Source organism: Pimephales promelas, chromosome 14 (genome assembly GCF_988280905.1).
Source record: "Pimephales promelas chromosome 14, fPimPro1.hap1.1, whole genome shotgun sequence".
Lineage (NCBI taxonomy): Eukaryota > Metazoa > Chordata > Actinopteri > Cypriniformes > Leuciscidae > Pimephales > Pimephales promelas.
Window position 1 is genome coordinate 11821911 of NC_142782.1, and position 18995 is coordinate 11840905.

Below are 18995 nucleotides of genomic sequence, written 5' to 3' on the forward strand. Positions count from 1 at the left end.
CCTTTTTGCTTTAATAAACACCTCTGCTTTGCCCTCACATTGTATTTTTCCCCATCTCTTTCTAGAATGCAGTGGCTCTTGCTTCAGTGTCTCTCCCTGCCTCTCTTTTTCCTGCGAATGCTCCTCCTGACTGTAAGCTGCAGTTTGTGGCATTCCGCAATGGAAGATTCTTCCCATATACCAGCAATTTTACCGGACCTTCGGACCTTGCCCGCAGACGTGGCGTCAACACGCCAGTTATCTATGTTGGCCTTGGTGGGTTGCCTTGACCTCAAACTTTCAAGGAATTCAAAACATTTATAAAATTTGAACAATGTTCTGAGTACTTGGCTGAATACTGTTGTAGAACATGCATTATGGGAGAAGATTAATGTAATTCATCCTTGGATTTAAAAATCTACAATTCAATTTAGTAAATCCATGCATCTCATTTTCAGAAACAACTTTCCCTTCCTTTCAGATGGATGCAGCATGTGGAATCAGTCCGATCCCATTATTGTGTCTCTACGACACACCTCTCCTGGAAATTACCCTGTAGCTGCCCATTGGAGCTTGCAGGCACTGGAGCATCATGGGAGTTGGAGTCTAGATGGCTGCCAACTGGCCCATAGCGATGCGTCCACCTCTACTCTGCACTGTTCTGTGCTGAGCAATTATGCTGTACTACAGGTAACATTGTGACACCTTTATAAAATACTGATATTCCTAGGCTGTATTTATAGATAACCAGTTCCAAATAAAATATATAGCGTATACAGTATATGTAATGGTATAGGCTGTACCAAAGAGTAGGTATTGTAATTTTTCTGCCTCTTAAGATACCTTGTTTTGGGCCAGGATCTCGTATCCTTCATGGAAGATCTTCATGGAGAAAACATTTCAGAATGCAGTTCTGTAAAAAATAATTCGGAGATGTCCAATAAAGCAAAATGAATGACAATAGACACTTTTCACAGAATGTGATCAACAACAAAAACAATTTTTACAATTTTTGAAATTTTAAATAAATGTATAACACTTTGCGTCATCTTATCTTGGCAGTAAATTACAAGGAAAGAAAAAAGACAAATTTACACTGCCTCGAGGATTCACTGATTCTTCCTGCTGTAATCAATCTCTCTATGTATTTTTTCTTTTGCTGTTGGAGCAAATGAGAATACAAAAACTATATTTCCTGTCGTCTCCCATTCACCACTATAGAAGTTTACCAAACTATGATGGCTTTTGCTTTGGAGAACTCTGGAAATATGTAAAGGGCCCATTTGATATTTTGAAATATCAAATATCAAGCACACACTTGATATTTCGTTCAGTACTGAAAAGTATCAATAAAATGGTTCAATTTAAATTAGAAACGGAATATATTACCCAATATTTGTGTTTTCCATATGTGTTGTTTTCCAACAGCAAACTCAGCTGTAATCAGTCTTTTATTCAAAGCACTGAATGAATGATACATTATGTTGCTTTTTCTGTAGAACATTTCAAATCAAAACTATGATGTTTGATGACAGTTACGATGTTGCATAGAAATGTAAGAAGTAGACAGCGAGGCAGCTGGATTTTTGAAACAGACACCAATACAATGAAATGTGAACCTTAATATGTCCATTTTATTTTTACTCTGTGGTGTAAATGGTAACCAAGTGTTGTAGAAAGTCTTATAAAGCTAATGAGCTCCTCTAACTTGCCCACCCTTGGAGATATGTATAGACAATTCTTAAAGGGTTAGTTCACCCAAAAATGAAAATGCTGTCAGTATTTACTCACCCTCATGTTGTTCCAACCCCGTAAGACCTTCGTTCATCTTCGGAACACAAATTAAGATATTTAAGATATTAAGATCGCTCCTGCATACAGTCCATAGGCTTCTTGAGGGACTGGCTCTTGCTGTCCTCGAAAAGTCATTAAAGACATCGTTAAAATAGTCCAAGTGACTACAGGGGCTCAATCTTAAGTTTATCAAACGACGAGAACACTTTTGTGCGCAAAAAAACAACAAAAATAACGACTTTATTTCAACTATTCGTTTATTTCTCCCTCTGCGCGAGTCAGGTTACTAGTTTAATAGCGTAAGCTTCTGTTATTGTACGTCACACGCATCACACACACATGACCAGCGTCGGCCAATAGTGAGCCTACGTGTGACGTAGCTCTACGCAATCACACTACGTTAACTGACTTACAGGCTCATGGAGAAGGAAGTGAATAGTTGAAATAAAGTCGTTATTTTTGTAGTTTTTTTGCGCACAAAAGTGTTCTCGTCGTTTGATAAACTTAAGATTGAGCCCCTGTAGTCACTTGGACTATTTTAACAATGTCTTTAATGACTTCTTTGGGGACAGCAAGAGCCAGTACCTCAAGAAGCCTATGGACTGTATGCAGGAGCGATCTTAATATCTTAAATATCTTAATTTGTGTTCCGAAGATGAACGAAGGTCTTACGGGGTTGAAACAACATTAGGGTGAGTAAATACTGACAGAATTTTCATTTTTGGGTGAACTAACCCTTTAACTTTGGAAGGACAGATCTCCCATTACAAACCGCTACTTTACACTACATTTCGTTAGCACTATTTTAAATTTATGTTCCCTATGTGCATTCTATACTTATTATGGTAATTGCAATAACTGGGTAATAACTTGGTACTAACACAGTAACACTGAACCTACCCCTAAACCTACTGTAACCTTAACCAATGTAGTTACTTTACATTACTCAGAACTTTCTAAATACCTCTAAGTCCACATACTGTAAAAATGTGCAACCTACATATCTTCGTCCTGACACACGTAAAACGATTTTAATGTTAGGTCCTATTGGGTGTTATTGAGAAAATTGTATGAATAATATTTGATAGATCGAAATGCTTGGCACTGAAGAATCCATGATTTACAGTTCTGACGTTAGACCAATTTCTCTGAAACTTGCTTATGATGATTTTAAGGTGTTCTTGTTATTGTGTAAAACATTTAAGTATGAGTTATATTACAGTAATTAGTTATATTCCTTTAGGGTTAGGTTTAGTATTAGGGATAGATAGATAGATAGATAGATAGATAGATAGATAGATAGATAGATAGATAGATAGATAGATAGATAGATAGATAGATAGATAGATAGATAGATAGATAGATAGATAGATAGATAGATAGATAGATAAATATTCTCACCATTTCCTCAATATTTATCAATACCAATATTGTTCAATATTTCAGGAGATGCCAGATTTCCCAGGTTCACCTTCAGTTCCAGTGGAAGTGCTCCATCCAGTGATCTACACGTGCACTGCAGTGCTACTCCTGTGTCTCTTCACCATCATCATCACCTATATACTGCATCACAGGTATTAAAAAAAGTCTTGCAAACTGTTGCCACACGGTAGTAAGCACACAGCTCTCTATAATGTTGCTATCTGATTGGTTATTACTGGAATAGCCAAACTTGTGGACATAAAAGATGCTTTCTTTGCCATTCAGCTCTATCAGAATCACAAGGAAGAGTTGGCACACACTCCTGAACACTAGTTTCCACATCGCAATGACGTCCGCAGTATTTGCTGGAGGCATCACTCTGACCGGCTACCCAATTGTATGCCAGGCAGTAAGTTTCCATTTCTCTTACGTAATAGTTTTATTTTATTAGGCCACTTTTCCTGCAGCTTTTTCAAGGTCACTTCACAAACACATAAGAAGATGCTACAAATGCTACTGGCAAACAAAAGATCGACTTGATATTGTGGAGATTCAGTGAGAGTGATTTCTAGTTTTACAGTGCAAAAATGCACAAAACAGTAAAGAAAAATGATTTTTTAAAAAGAACATAAGCATTCAAAAACTAAATCATTAGTTTTTTAGTGGCATTTTACACTCTTGAAAAAAAGGGGTTTCTATTTAGAAATTTAGGGTTTTTGACCCTAAATGAGAAGAAACGTCTTAAAAGATTGCATAATGCGTTCATGTTTAACATTTTATTTACAATTTGAATTTAAACCGAATTAATTCAGACAACATAAATACTTATCCCATGATGGGAAATGTTAATATTAATAAAATACGTTTTTGTGGCGTGTTCCACACTGTCTTCCCTAGTTAGACATCATCGGGGGTATTTTGGCCGATTGGGCATGTTGAATCGGTGAGAGAGAGAACTCTGATTAACTGTTTAGCTTAGCGAACCAGAATAAAAGTGAAAGTGATGAAAGCGAACAAAGAAGTTAGGACGGCACTTGAAGTCAGAACAGCAGGAGTCGCCTAGAATGAGGAAACTGATCAGCATGATTGATATTCAAAATGGTAATGCTATATCTACAGTCCTAGTTTCAGTTTCAATTTTTGAATGACAAAACATGGATTATTGGTTCCTGGTGATATAGACGGTTATTTCCTTACACCAGGCACAGAACGCTCACGCTAGTTGACAGTCGACTGTAGTCATTTTGGTGTGTTCAAGCACAGACTTAAAGGGATAGTTCACCCAAAAATGAAAATTCTGTCAGTATTTACTCACCCTCATGTTGTTCCAAACCTCTATGTGTTTATTTGTTCTGCTGAACACAAAAGAAGATATTTGGAAGAATGTTTTAATCAAACAGATCTCATTCCCCATTGACTACCATATGTATTTTTCCTACTATGGAAGTCAATGGGGAATGAGATCTGTTTGATTAAAACATTCTTCCAAATATCTTCCTTTGTGTTCAGCAGAACAAATAAACACATAGAGGTTTGGAACAACATGAGGGGGGGTAAATGATGAAAGAATTTTCACTTTTGGGTGAACTATCCCTTTAAGCGTGTCACGGCCTTAGTAATATATTAACTCAAAAATGTTTATTTTTTCTATGCGCTAACATCTTGTTACTTTACTTGTGTTACTCATGTATGTGTATGTTTGTGTCAGGTGGGGATTGTTCTTCACTACTCTTCTCTGTCCACTTTGTTATGGATCGGTGTTAGCGCCAGGGTAATATATAAAGAAGCTTTATTGAGGACTCCACAACAAGTAGAAGGCGAGACCGCTGTACAACCAACCCAGCGGCCCATGCTCAGGTCAGTCAAGTCATCATGGAGGGTTTGGGAGCATTTGATGAATAATAACCAGCTGTTTTCCATAAGTTATCTTTTACAAGCACACTCAAACTCACAGATATCTATGTTTTTTCTCTATAATCTGGCCTCCAGTGCCCATAAAAGCCACGTTGAACAAAAATTCTTTGTAAACCAATCAATAGGCCCACATGGACTGTAATTGTTTTACATGAGGGCATGAGGTAATTTTAGTATTTAAAGGTGCAAATTGGACTTTTTATTGCTGTTCAAATCGGAAATGTTAGTGTTTTTTTTTTCCAGCCACCCATGAGATCATTCTAGGCTGAATTAACTCAACAAACACAACTGGTGTCAGAACACCATTCATGATTAAGAATGTCAACATTATTAGTCATGAAAATATTACTGTTCAAAAGGTTTGGTTAAGATTTTATAATGTCTTAAACTCAACAAGGCTTCATTTTTTAATCAAAAACTGTAATTTTGTGAAATATATTTACAATTTAAAATATTAAATACATTTTAAAGTTTCATTTATAAATGTGATGAATTTTCAGCATCGTTACTCAAGTCTTCAGTGTCACATTAATTTAGTGTTCAAGGAAACATTTCTTCTTATTATCAATGTGAAAAACAGTTGTGCTGCTCACTATTTGTCTAGAAACCGTGATACATTTTAATTTTCAGGATTTGTATGATAGAAAGTTCAAAAGAAGAGCATTCATTTAAAATATTAATCCTTTAAAATGACAAATATAACTTTGGAAATGCCATCATGATCATGGTAGTGATTGTTCATTAATGTTTTTCCATAACATATCACACTCACATTATATTACTAAAGCAAAAAATGGTCAAATTAAACATTTCCCTTTCTTTTTCTTTTCATTTAATCCTCGATTAGCAAGGTAACAGCTTAGAAAACTAGTTTAGCATAGTTCTAAGTGGTTAAAAAAGCTAACACACTAACACACTACGGGCCAGGTTTACTAAACAGGGCTAAATAGCGTGCAAGAGCAATCCCGAAAAAAAAAGCACAGATGGGAGTGGAAAGTTTTGCGGCTGATCTACTGACGACACACAAATTAAAGCGTCTGGTTTAAGACACACTTTTTTTGGGCGGTAAATAATAGCGCAATACCAGTACTGACTAGTGCAAACCTTAGTGAATCACCTTGCCTGATTCATTTAAATACTCTCCTACCATACATTTGGCATCTAAATTGGAAACTCTACCAATGCTATAAAATCAGCCGCAAAAATAACCATGTCCAAGCCTTTTCAAAGCTAATTTTCACTGTGTGTTTTAATACAACCTGACAGTAGTTTTTAATACCAAAAGAGGGCTCCAATCTGATCAGGTATTGAGGAAAGTGTGTAGGATTTTGCAGAGGGATGAGATCTTGACACACAACAGAATCTCTTGTCCCTGGAATTTTATAACGGACAAGCCACACAAATATCTCTTTTACATCCAACGTTCATCCTAAGAAACATTACTGTTCAAAAGCCTCTTGAATAACTGCTGTTGTACCAGTATGAACATAACATAAGTTGATAACATTAAAAGTTCCTTCCTGTCATCATCATCAAAATACTATGTATGGGTTCCATCGGAGCTCTTGCAGTATTCAGAGTAATTGTCATATCTCAAATTGGTCGTAAAACATTGACAGTTTTATGTGCAAACGTCTTATTGAATGAGCACTTCCTGAGAAGAAACTATTGATAAGCGTGTACAGGAGGAAATTGGGCATTTGAGAGCAACTGAATGGACCACCATGATGAAAAACAAATGGCCTAATCAAAGACCATCATTGTTCAGATAAAAGCTGATTCCCATCTGCTGTTATGGAGAGTCAGACAGAGGAAAGAGAGCACAAATATGGGGAATGGGAAAAGATTAAAGTGGACAGAGTTGTAAATCAAATGAGCGGTAGGACTAGTTAAGGCCAACGTTCACATGTCCTCAAAGACATGCATGCAAATATATTCATTCTTTCTATTCTGTGTTCTCTGTTTTTACCCCAGACCTCCATGCTCTTCCCTAGGGAGGTCTGGCCAGATCCCACGCCTGCCTCCTAGGACAAATCTTGTTATTTTTCCTCTCCCTCCTTCACTGTCTGGAGCCCAGACTCAGCTCCTCATTGACAGACAGTGTCACAGAACTAACCTAATGTATAGACCACACAAATGTCTTTTACGGCAAGCAAAGGGAACATCTGTAGCAAATATAACTGACAGCAGTGTTACTGTATGTCCATTTAACATTTTTAGTAACTTTTGTTTCTGATTATTAAAGGTATAGTTCACCCAAAAATGAAAACTCTGTCCTCATTTACTTACCTTCAAGTTCTTCCAAACCTGCACGTAGTTACACGTTACTACATGTACTTACTATACAACGCATTCTCACCCCAAGGCGTCACCTTTGACCATGCTTCAATATTTGACGTTTTAGGCGCCCTTTAGCGTCACTTACATGACGCGATCCTACGGCGTCATCTAACTGGAAAGCGTCAGTTAGAGGACGCGGTTAGGTTTAGGTATGGGGTGGGGGTAGGGTACACGCGATCCTAGGGCGTCATCTAACTGACGCTAAAGGGCGCCTAAAGCGTCAGATATTGAAGCATGTCCAAATGCTTCCCAAGGCGTCAGTTAAGTGACGCCTTGGGGGTGAGAATGGGCTGTACTATAGTAATAACAATATATTATGCATAATTATAACTAACCCTAAACCTAACCGTAACTCTATAGTACAGGTTAATTAATATTACTCAGTAGTTAATTGAGTGAATACAATTTAACTACGTCACCTTAAAATAAAGTGTAAGCGAATTTCTTTCTTCTGCTGTTTACAAAAGAAGATATTTTGAAGAATGTGGGTAACCATACAGTTGATGGGCCCCATTGACTTCTAAAGTATATATAAAAAAAAACTAAAAAAAAAAATATATATGGAAGTATATAAGGACCATACATTGTTTGGTTACAGACATTTAAATATCTTCTTTTATGTTCAGCAGAAGAAATAAATTCATACAGGTTTGGAGGGTGAAGACATGATGAGATTACAGAATGACATTTTTGGGTGACTTATCCCTTTAAGTTAAATTAAGTTAAGTCCGGGAACAAAATCACCTGGGATTTGAACCCAGGTCTTCATGCTCACTGACATTCACACACTTATAAAGAGCTAACATATTTTTTTTTAATTAAATTATATATATATATATATATATATATATATATTAGGGTTGTCAAACGATTAATCGCGATTAATCATATATCCAAAATAAAAGTCTTTGTTTACATAATATATGTGGGTGTACTGTGTATAATTATTTTATAAATATAAATACACACACATGCTTTATATTACATATATTTAAGAAATATTTTCATGTATATACTGTATATAGATTTATATATAATTTATATTATATATAAATATCAATATTTTATACATAAATAATATTTTTTCTTAAATATACATGCATGTGTGTGTATTTATATATATCTATATCTATATCTATATCTGTATATATATATATATATATATATACAGTATGTGTGCATGATGCTTTGAAAACCAAACAGTAAATGAAAGATTGGCTAATAGATAGATCCCTCATTTGAAAATTATTTATAAAATTATTTATTTTTATATTTATACTGAATAAATTAAAGATTAATTATTTTACCATGGTTACCAAGCATTTGCAATTTTGCATTAATTTCTTTATCTCTGTTTCTCTTGGCAGGTTTTATTTGATAGCTGGCGGTGTCCCACTCATCATATGTGGTATTACTGCAGCTGTAAACATCAATAACTATGGAGACAACATTCCTTAGTGAGTACTGTGTTTATAAACATTAGGGACATTTTTTTGCTCATGTCTAGCTTTAGATGTTTATATCATCAACAACCTACCTGGTGCTAAAATTAATACACTGATTCTTGATATATAGGACAAAACTCTTCTATATATAATTTGAAATATATTATTAAATAAAAGTGGAATGCTTACACTAAATGTTTGCTATTTCACTATAGTATTTTGCCATGCATTCTGTCAGTATTGAGTACCAATAATCAAGAATCTTTACAGCAGCACAACTCAAGCATTGTATCCAGCACTGGATCTAGGCTGCACTCCAATGAAAATTATTTCATTTCATTTTCACCATGTGATATTTTTGTTACAGGTTTTATGGTGTTTTTGTCACATCGCAGTCTTACAGATAGTCTGGCGACACTTAATATAATAATAAAATGAAATTGACTGAGGTCATCCTCTTAGTTTTTTATTAGCTTCTGTTCTTTCTCGAACTGTCTGATACTTGTTGCAGATTTATTACTCATGCTGGGCCGCTCCTTTACAGGCTCTTTAAAAAGTGTCTGTTTTTGTACAGAGCTTGCTTTGTGTTTTTGTTACTTGACTGATTACCGCCTTTGCCCTCTCTGACCCCTTTTCTCTGCTCTTGACCTCTCTGCAGCTGCTGGTTGGTATGGCAACCCAGTTTCGGGGCATTCTACATTCCAGCTGGATTGATCATTCTGGTGACCTGGATCTACTTCCTGTGCACTGTTTTCTGCCTGAGGCACCGAAACTTCCAGGAGTCCAAAGATCCTCCATGTTCCGCCTCCGACCCCTCAACCTTGCCAGAGAGTCAACCGGCAATCAGTGGCAGCACCAGTCTTCTCTCAACGGACTCTGTCGGCCCAGTGCATGCTGGGACCATCGTGGAGGACCAGTACTCATTGAAGGTCCAATGTTTGGCGCTGGTGGCGACACACTTTGTGTTTTTGGGGCTGTGGTGCTGTGGCGCTATGGCCGTTTGGCACGTGGATAGAGAGCGGAAACTCTTCAGCTGCCTGTACGGAGGAACGGCTACTGGATTAGGGATCTTCTTGGTGCTCCATCACTGTTTCAAGCGTTTGGATGTCCAGGCAGCGTGGCTAGGGTGTTGCCCTGGGTACCGTCGCTCCCAACCCATGCCAGCCTATTCCCATCCCTGCACTGCCACTGTTGGCGTCCAGAGTGCCTCAGAAAGGGGCTCCCAAATATTTGTAGGATGCCACCCACCGACGGATCCCAACAATTACTCTTCTTCTGCCAGGTCGTCATCTACTCAAAGTGGAACGACAAGCATTGCCGCTGGGCCTTGCAAACTCACCAACCTCCTCCAAGTGACGCAAGACAACGTGATCAATGCCACCCGGGCACCGACGGGAACCAATACCAACTCGAGCACAAACACGGAGAACAACAAACCGGCCAACAACCAGCTGCCCACTCTACTGCCTGTCCAGCAACCTCAAAGGAGGAAGGCTTGTAGTAGAACCAAGGGTGGCAATACCCAGTACCATCACAGAGGGGACGCTAGAGGGCACTACCGCCTCAAAGCTCTCAGAGCGGGTGGAGGAGGTAGCATGGGTGCTTTGGGACCCTCTGGGACAGAGCAATCAAACATCCACCTCCTACACAAACATGCTTCCAGCGAGAATGGAAGTCTACGGAATAGCCATTCAGAGAGCCAGAACGGTCTTCTGACCAATGGACGGCACCGAGGGGAGGGACTAGTGACAAGCCCTTCGGAAGGAAGTGACGGAGGTAGTAGCGGAAGTAGAAAACCTTTTCCACTGTTGCCTTCTGTGGCAAGTAGGGCCGCCATGCAGCAGAACGCTCAACGGCGTAGCGCTAGCAAAGACAATCTTAAAACGGCTGCCGCAACTGAGAAAGAGTCGAAGCGGAGCTCGTTCCCACTAAACGTGACATCAAATGTCACTGCAACGCCCTCATTGTCGACGGTTTCAGCGCCGAATGGAACACTAAAGGGATCCGTGCTGGAACTGGACTCTAGCGGAACTGACCAATCACAGGGTTCGGTTGGTATGAAGAGCAGGGTATGGAAGAGCGAGACAACTGTATAATAATGAGCTGCGGTTAGAGTTGAAAGAGTTCTTGAAGGTGTGACCTGATGCTAAGAGCCAAAACATGGATTTCTTTCTCCACAACCCTGCTGAATAAACTAGCTTAAATGGTTTTCTGATCTTAGTTGGTCTGTTGGCTGGTTTTAAGGGAATTTTGGACACTTTTTCCTCCCAACTAAATGCCAGCTTAGCCACGCCAGCTAAAGCAACTAACACGAGTAAACCAGCTTAGTAGTGTTGTGGAACTTAAGACCGGATGAGTCTGCCTCCATATTTTCATATGTTCTTGTCTTAGACACTAAAGCTGGTCTCAAGTACTATAACAATTCTGACATATCTGCTGTGTCTTTGGACTCCGGTCCTTGTGACACCGATGGAAATCCAGGCTTCATTCGCCCTAAAGAAAAGCATACACTGTTTGAATTGTTCAGACCCTCTTCGGGTCTCTGTCTCAACTTGGTCTGGTCTTGTCCAGTCACGAGTACTTCAACACTGCAGGTTAAGCTGGTTCAAATTAGGGCTTTTTATTAGCAGGGTAGAGAACCATTTGGCTCCTTATTGATAAATCGCCATATTTGTAAGTTTCAAAGGTGTTCTGTGGTCTTGGAACCGTCCAACATGCAACAAGCTAATGCTAAGCATGCTAATAAGAAGAGGTTATATGAAGAGTTATATATGAAGAAAGAGAAGGGGTGTGTATGCAAAACCTGACTCCTCTTAAAAGAGATTGGTGGAGGAGTTGGTGTGACAAAATATGCAAAATCATTTGGGTGTGCTTTTGTTTGCTTGTAATACCACTTAAAGGACAACTCCGGCGCAAAATGAACCTTTGGTCTAATTACACATTGCTACCTAGTCAACCGTTATCTGAGATTTGTTTTCATGATTGCCGAATGTAAATAGTTTTATCTCTAAAAACAGTTTAGCCTATAGCGCTAGTATAATGCTAGTATATAGGGCATAGAGTAATGACAAGTAAAAATCGCTTGTTATTACCACTAACACGGCTCAAAATAGCCCCACACTAACACGACAGCATAACAAGGATCCCTACATTCAAACCGAAGCATTGAGAACTTTGTCAGTGTCCATAAAGTTTAATAAGAAGATATTTTATACACACAGTCAACTTCGCGAATACAGGAAGAAGCCATCTTTGAAAAATAGTCTCTACCAGTCGATCTACGAACGCAGATCCATGTGCGCTGAACTGTGCAGAATCTCATATGGTCCGTTGTTTTCGGAAGAAACACAAACACGAACCGTTTTCTTCTCTTCAATATGTACACGTAGCCTACTGTTCGCGCTCACATTATCACCTTAGTCACATCTCACCGGTGGACATGGATCGGCGTTCTTAGATCGACTGGTAGAGACTATTTTTCCAAGATGGCTTCTTCCTGCATTCGCGAAGTTGACTGTGTGTATAAAATATTTTCTTATTAAACTGTATGGACACTGACAAAGTTCTCAATGCTTCGGTTTGAATGTAGGGACCCTTGTTATGCTGTCGTTTTAGTGTGGGGCTATTTTGAGCCGTGTTAGTGGTAATAACAAGCAATTTTTACTTGTCATTACTCTATGCCCTATATACTAGCATTATACTAGCGTTATAGGCTAAACTGTTTTTAGAGATAAAACTATTTACATTCGGCAATCATGAAAACAAATCTCAGATAACGGTTGACTAGGTAGCAATGTGTAATTAGACCAAAGGTTCATTTTGCGCCGGAGTTTTCCTTTAATCTAACAATCTGTTTGAATGCAATGAATATTTTAATATCGAATAAGCCAAGGGATATGAACCTAAAGTTCAGCTATTTTGATCTTTGCATATTGATCAGGATGGAGGACTGTGTGCTTGTTCCCTTAGTGTCTTTGTCTGTTGTGTTTTTTTTAATAAGTTTTTCATGCTATTTCATTTACATGTCTGTAAGAATGTATATTAAGTGTTATGTTTGTATTGTTTGACTATTACAGTGTTAATTCAACTCTCTGGCACTAATAAGCAGCTCTTGGCATCAGTTCGACTCAAATATAGAAAACAAACACTTGCCACAGATGAGCATCCATCCCTAACAATTCCTTCCATGTTAATTGGAGCTGGGAATGTCGTTCTTGTTCTTCTGATGTTGTTCATCAGAACATGAGCTATTGTATTCAGTTTTCAGAGAATGGGAACCATTTGGAAACCATTGCTTCATAGTGCCCTCTATTGGTTCATTCCTGCCATTGATCAAATGCACTGATAATGAATGCTGTTGATGGACAAATTTTATAAAAAAGTAATGCCTTCTTCAGATGCCACTCCAGAGTTACTAGGGGATTTGATAAGGAAGGGCAAGTGTTTGTTCAAACATGTTCTGTTGTAGTACCATGTTTAACATGGGCTTTTTTAGCACTTGGTTCAGGTTATGGAGATAGCATTTGACATATTTTTTTCATAAATAATAACATATTTATATTATACATATCAGTATTAATTTTTTGATGTAATTGTTGTTGTCATTATGCAATTTTGCGGTATCAGTATTTTGCAGAGGATTGGTGGCCTAATCGGTTTCATAAACTCTGTTTTTAGTCTAAAAGCACATCACGTCGTCTCACGTTCATCCCACATTTAGCAACAAGAATCACTCATATTCCGGAAATTATTAGTACTCTTTCTAAAGCATAAGCAAAGTTTTGTTTTCAGATAGCAAGGAGTTTGCAATAAAAATAATTATTTAAATAGGTATTTTGTTTTTCGGCAGTGTTCAAATGACTTTTTCTCATGAAAGCGAATAATGGACACTCCCAACCAAAAGCCAAAGGCGAATTCAGACCTTTGCGCTGACTGTTTTTTCCCCAAAACCCACAAGCTACCAGAATCTGACTGTAGTGCCACTATTTTTAGATTTCCCTCACATGATGACAGAGTCACACGCAAAACATAATAGTACCTGTCTTTAGCTTACACTTTAAAATTGTATTCAGGGATGTTTGTATGCCAAAGAAGCTCACAGTTTAATCTTTAAAGAGAATCTTATTTGAGATTGTGTAGCCTCCCGTTTGTCTTTTACCCTTCAAGCCAGAAATCTCCCTTAAAACTGATAAATATTAAAATTCCACATATTTCTAAAGAACAAGTCCTCCCTTTTCCCAAAATCACAAGCATTTAATGTCATGATGACCCTTTTGAGATTAATGATTGATTATATAAAGTGATCACCATTGTGTCATTATTACGGATTTTATGTGCTATGATTTCAGAAGTCATTTGAAACTACAACAAAAAACTTGTCAAATAATAAGTGAAATTTGTGGCCATGTGTATGTAATATGTGTTTTCACTTAAAAAAAAAAAAAGGAAATTTGGCTTGTTTGTGCATAATGGTTTCATGTGACATTGTGATATTTGCATGAAAATTTTCTTTGCCTCTGGGTAGGCCTAGCTTCTGAGGGTCAGTATAAATTCAGTGTTATCCTAATTATTATTGTTATTATTAAAATCTCCTTTTCAATGTCCGAGATTACAATGGACGATTGTTTTGACTATCAACTCGAAGTAGAAATTGGAGATTTTATAAATAACATGAGTATTTATATTTTTGTCACTCACTTCAATATGAAAATAATAAAAAATTTTGTATCGATTTCAATAATATATTTCCTATAGATGTTAAGATGTGCCTTATCAATGACCTGATGCAAAATAAAGGTTTGGGGAAACAAATGCCATAAGATGAAAATTATTTTATTTGTTTTTTCATTTTTTATTTTGATGTTTCTGTATCATATGTGATCTAAGTGAGAAAAGTCCTAAATTATCTGTCGTTTTCATTTGTCAATTACGTAACTTCAGTTTCTATGTAATATGTAAATCAGCATCCCCACAAGAAATAGAGCCAACCAAAAGTGAGCCTTTTTTATTGACACAAACCTTATCCTATCAGAGTGTGATACATTAGAGATTGGGCGGGACAAACACTGAGACCCTCAGTGAGAAGAAAGAAGAAGAAAGAACATAGAAAGAACATCTATAACAATAACAGTGAGTAGGCTACTGACTAGACTGGCATCTGCAGATAGTTTAAAGCTGTCTGGAACAAAGTCTGCTAATCTGAAAGATGACTAATTGGCTTTAAAATGATTACTCACTGTTGTTTTCTATTTGTGTCCTTCTTAAAAAAAATTTATAGTTCACCCAAAAATGAAAAATTATGAATCATTACTCACCCTCAAGTTGTTCCAAACCTGTATGAGTTTGTTTCTTCTGTTGAACACTGAAGATAATGTTGGTAATCTAACAGTTGATGGTAGCCATTGACTTCCATAGTAGGAAAAGAATGGCCTACAATGGAAGTCAATGGGTGCCGCCAAGTTACTAACATTTTTTTTTTTTAATATCTTATTTTGTGTTCAACAGAAGAAAGAAACACATGCAGGTTTGAAACAACAAAAATGTGAGTAAAAAAGGACATTTATTTATTTATTTTGAGTGAACTATACCTTTAAGCTTTTATCTGAGTAATAGTGAATCATCTAGACAGATAAAGTCTGAGGAAGTAAATTGAGGAAACGCGAATAAGGACATTCTTCAACAGCTTCTAAAATCTATTTTAAGGTAAACTGAACTCAGACGTGAGGGGATTTGTGACTGTACAAGTGCAAGAACATTTAATGAGGTTATCAGCTTGGTAGTGTCTGATTGGTTGTCTGTTGCTAAACAACTCACTGATACTGGACACAAACCCGCATCATTTACTGTAGCCTACACCTTTGGCGTCGCACTTCGAGGTTAAAATTGTCGTTCAAAAAGTCATGACCAAAGATTAAAAGTGGTGCAACGTTGTTAAAAGTGACTGGGATTAAAAAAATAACAATGTTTTCACAGGGTTAAGTGTTCAATCAAAAGCTCTACATTAATAGCCTAGTTTAATAATGTGAAGAATGATCTGATACCTGCATCACCTGAACGCTGGGTACACAGTGACGCCATTCGCAAGGGGCGGGACTTATATAAGATCTCCCAAACAGTTACACGCAGGAGCCAAAGCGACGCCGGATACAAGACAGGCACCAAGCGGCATCGAACGAACAAAGCGCAACTTTTCGTCCCGGTTAAACCTGGACTTTAACTGAGAATGTCTTTGGGTGACCAGCAGTGGTATCCCACCAGCGTGCAGGTAACAGTGCTCAAAGCGCGAAACCTGCGGATCAAGGGCAAAAATGGAACGAACGACGCATATGCCATCATGCAGGTGGGCAAGGACAAGTTTTCCACGTCCGTAGAGGAGAAATGCGTATCGCCCGAATGGAAGGAAGAGGCGACGTTCGATCTGCCGCTCTTCCATCAGGGGAACGCGGAGCGATGCACGCTTTACATCATCGCGATGCACCGAGCCCTGGTGGGACTGGACAAGTTTTTGGGACAGGCTGTCATCAACTTAGTGGACCTCCACGCCAACAGAGCACGCAAAAAGACCGAGTGAGTGTCATTCTGTCCTACTGGGGAATAACATTGTCTCTTTGCGTTATAAAAAACATCCCACTATATGACTCAAAGATGTTAAAAGTTAAAGCGATAAGCTTTCAAACAGTTCATCAAAGTATGTTTTGGTCTCCTCTTTTGTATGGGCTGGATTCAGTAACGTTACCCCACCCTTCTAAAACAAATGTTCAAGTAAAAGTACATTTCGTCTCTTGGGTGTTTGTGTTTTCATGAACATTATAGGCGTACAGTAAGATTTAATCACGTACTGTAGGTGTGATGACTACTGGATCGATTCAGCTACGTCACACATCACTGATTTTTGTGTAGGCTATTAGTCAAAACTGTACTAACAAGAATTATTTTTAATCAACCTGTTCCTCATTTTCAAAGTTCTGTTTAGGTATACATTCACAAAATGTTTCTCCCCTCTCCACGCACTCAATACGAGTTAACATAATAGGCAAAAAGTCTGTCAAATAGGCTATGTGTGGGTTGTAATGACACATCTACCATTCACTTCAAAGAATGAATTCTGAAGAATTAACAAATGTATTGAATTGTTAACACAGCAACACAGGGCCATAACCACCATAGATTTTGATGGAAATGATTGGAAAGGCCTAATTGTTGCCCCCATATTTACATTGTTTGATGCTGCACTTCATTACGCACCCACTCTGTTCGTAGGATGACAAAAAGTTTTAAGTTTTTATGCTGGTTTGCCTAAGCAGTATAATAGTTCTCGTCAATGTCGAAAAGTTTGAGACGGCCAATCAAATCAAACAAGGTTTGTAGTTTTTAAATGTGTTTAGGGATTGACCTGCCACCAGGATTTTGTTATAAGGTTGCTAAGGTGTTCTGAATGTTGCTGTGTGGTTGCTAGGGTGTTGCTAGGTGTTTTTTTTAAAGAGCTCACCAGCAAATTCTTTTATGATCTCCTCCTCCTAGTACATTTTGTCCATTATGTGAACATTGTAACTATTATCACAAAAAAACTCCAGAACATCTCAAAAAGCCACATGATTTGAGTTGTCATTCATTGAGTGAAAATCAGGGACAACTTACTGTGTGTGTATTGGCCCCAACCCTGAATATGAGTAAAAGTCAGGCTTGCCTCAATGCTTGGAAGTGATTATCAATTCTTGACAATAAATAGAACTAGTTCAACAGAAGATCTATAAATAACCAAGGCACCACAGAAACAGAACAGATACCAGTGTAGGAAACGGAACACAAACTTTGTTCTTTTTTTTCTTTCTTTCTTTATGTTTGGTTTCAATATAGTTATTGTTTGAGCTTAATTTCTCTCCAGCTTTTCATTTTCACCTTTGGAAATGAGGGCTGCTCATATTCAAAAACAGAAGGCGTGAGGCCCTTTATTTGCATATTAGGTTGGCTTGCTGATTTGTCCAGTCGACTTCCTATTCTGGCCTTTGAGAGGGAGAACGGGAAGTGACCTGTCTTTTAGTCCTGTGGCCTCCAGCGCTTGAGGTCCTGTGCCGTTTGTTCTTGTGTGCCATCGGATTGTCGTACCCGTTTGATTCATTGCTCCATCAGGGTCTGCTTGTTCTGTTTGAACCAGTGGATCACACGCATGATCTTGACCGTGACCCCGTTTGTTGTTTGGTTTTGCTTGTTTAGTATTTGTACCTTTCGAGCACAGAAAAAGTGCAATAAAAAATAAATATTATTATTATTGTTGTCGTTACTAGTAACTTGGCCCATTGAATCCATCATTGTCATGTAATCTCAAAATGTCAGTGTTTATAAGGGTGAGCTCAGCTTCATTGTAAAATTACTTGGTTCACATTTAATTTTTTTAGTCAAGATGATTCCTTCTAATTAGGCTAAGATAAAAATATGTGTCCCATATGCCCTTTTTAAGTCTTTGTAATGTTACTTATAACAATTATTAATATCAGGAGCAACTGGTGGCAACTTCATTAGTGGATCTGTTAATTTTCTTGGGTGAGTTTTTTTTTTTTTTTTTTTTTTTCAGATATGCTTTTGAAAAGTCAGTTTGTTATTTTAAGCAAGCAAGTAAATGTGACTAATAGAGTAAAATGGTCCCATCACAATCTTACACAACCAACTGTATTACACATAATGCCGTTTTTACATTCCTCTCCACCCTTCCCAGCCCAGTACAACAAAACTTTACTAGTCATTAACTGACAGGCATGAGTGACACCCTAGGTTGGGATAATGGTGTATTAACATACATTGGTGTTTACTTTCCACCACCTTTAAGTGTGCGTGTGAACACGGTGTTCTTTTCCTTTGATAGATCTGGTTCTTGCAGTTTAGTCAGTTCAATACTAATCCAACCTATACACACTAGAGGTACAACATTTATATAAAAACTGTGCTTATATGGCCTTATATGAAGAAAATTAGGGTTTAAAAGGTCTGCTTGCAATCCATTAGAGTGACTAAATTATACTACAAATATATTATGATTGCATGAAAAATCCAATGTTCAATATATATATGTGTGTGTGTGTGTGTGTGTTTATATATGTATATATA

The 18995-nt window shown here is 37.7% G+C and overlaps 2 protein-coding genes and 1 long non-coding RNA gene across 4 annotated transcripts in view; 2 read left to right on the forward strand and 1 right to left on the reverse strand.

Moving 5' to 3' along the window:
• The window catches only part of adgra2 (adhesion G protein-coupled receptor A2), a 106322-nt gene extending 94422 nt beyond the window's left edge, over positions 1-11900 (forward strand). The window contains exons 13-19 of the mRNA XM_039682570.2: positions 66-255; positions 461-669; positions 3220-3347; positions 3481-3604; positions 4904-5052; positions 8817-8906; positions 9553-11900. Coding sequence (XP_039538504.2) covers positions 66-255; positions 461-669; positions 3220-3347; positions 3481-3604; positions 4904-5052; positions 8817-8906; positions 9553-10990 — 2328 coding nt within the window. The 3' untranslated portion in view covers positions 10991-11900. The remainder of the gene's footprint in view (positions 1-65; positions 256-460; positions 670-3219; positions 3348-3480; positions 3605-4903; positions 5053-8816; positions 8907-9552) is intronic.
• Positions 121-3314, reverse strand: LOC148973682 (uncharacterized). Its single transcript, XR_016146475.1, has 2 exons — positions 3175-3314; positions 121-892 (listed from the first exon to the last, which is right to left on the reverse strand). It is a non-coding gene; the product is annotated as an uncharacterized LOC148973682 (long non-coding RNA).
• Positions 11901-15697: 3797 nt separating the features above from the next.
• rab11fip1a (RAB11 family interacting protein 1 (class I) a) overlaps positions 15698-18995 on the forward strand; it is a 29634-nt gene continuing 26336 nt past the window's right edge. The window contains exon 1 of one of the 2 annotated variants that reach the window (XM_039682583.2): positions 15698-16460. In XM_039682583.2, coding sequence (XP_039538517.2) covers positions 16117-16460 — 344 coding nt within the window. In that variant the 5' untranslated portion in view covers positions 15698-16116. The remainder of the gene's footprint in view (positions 16461-18995) is intronic. The other variant, XM_089119412.1, reaches the window with a different exon arrangement.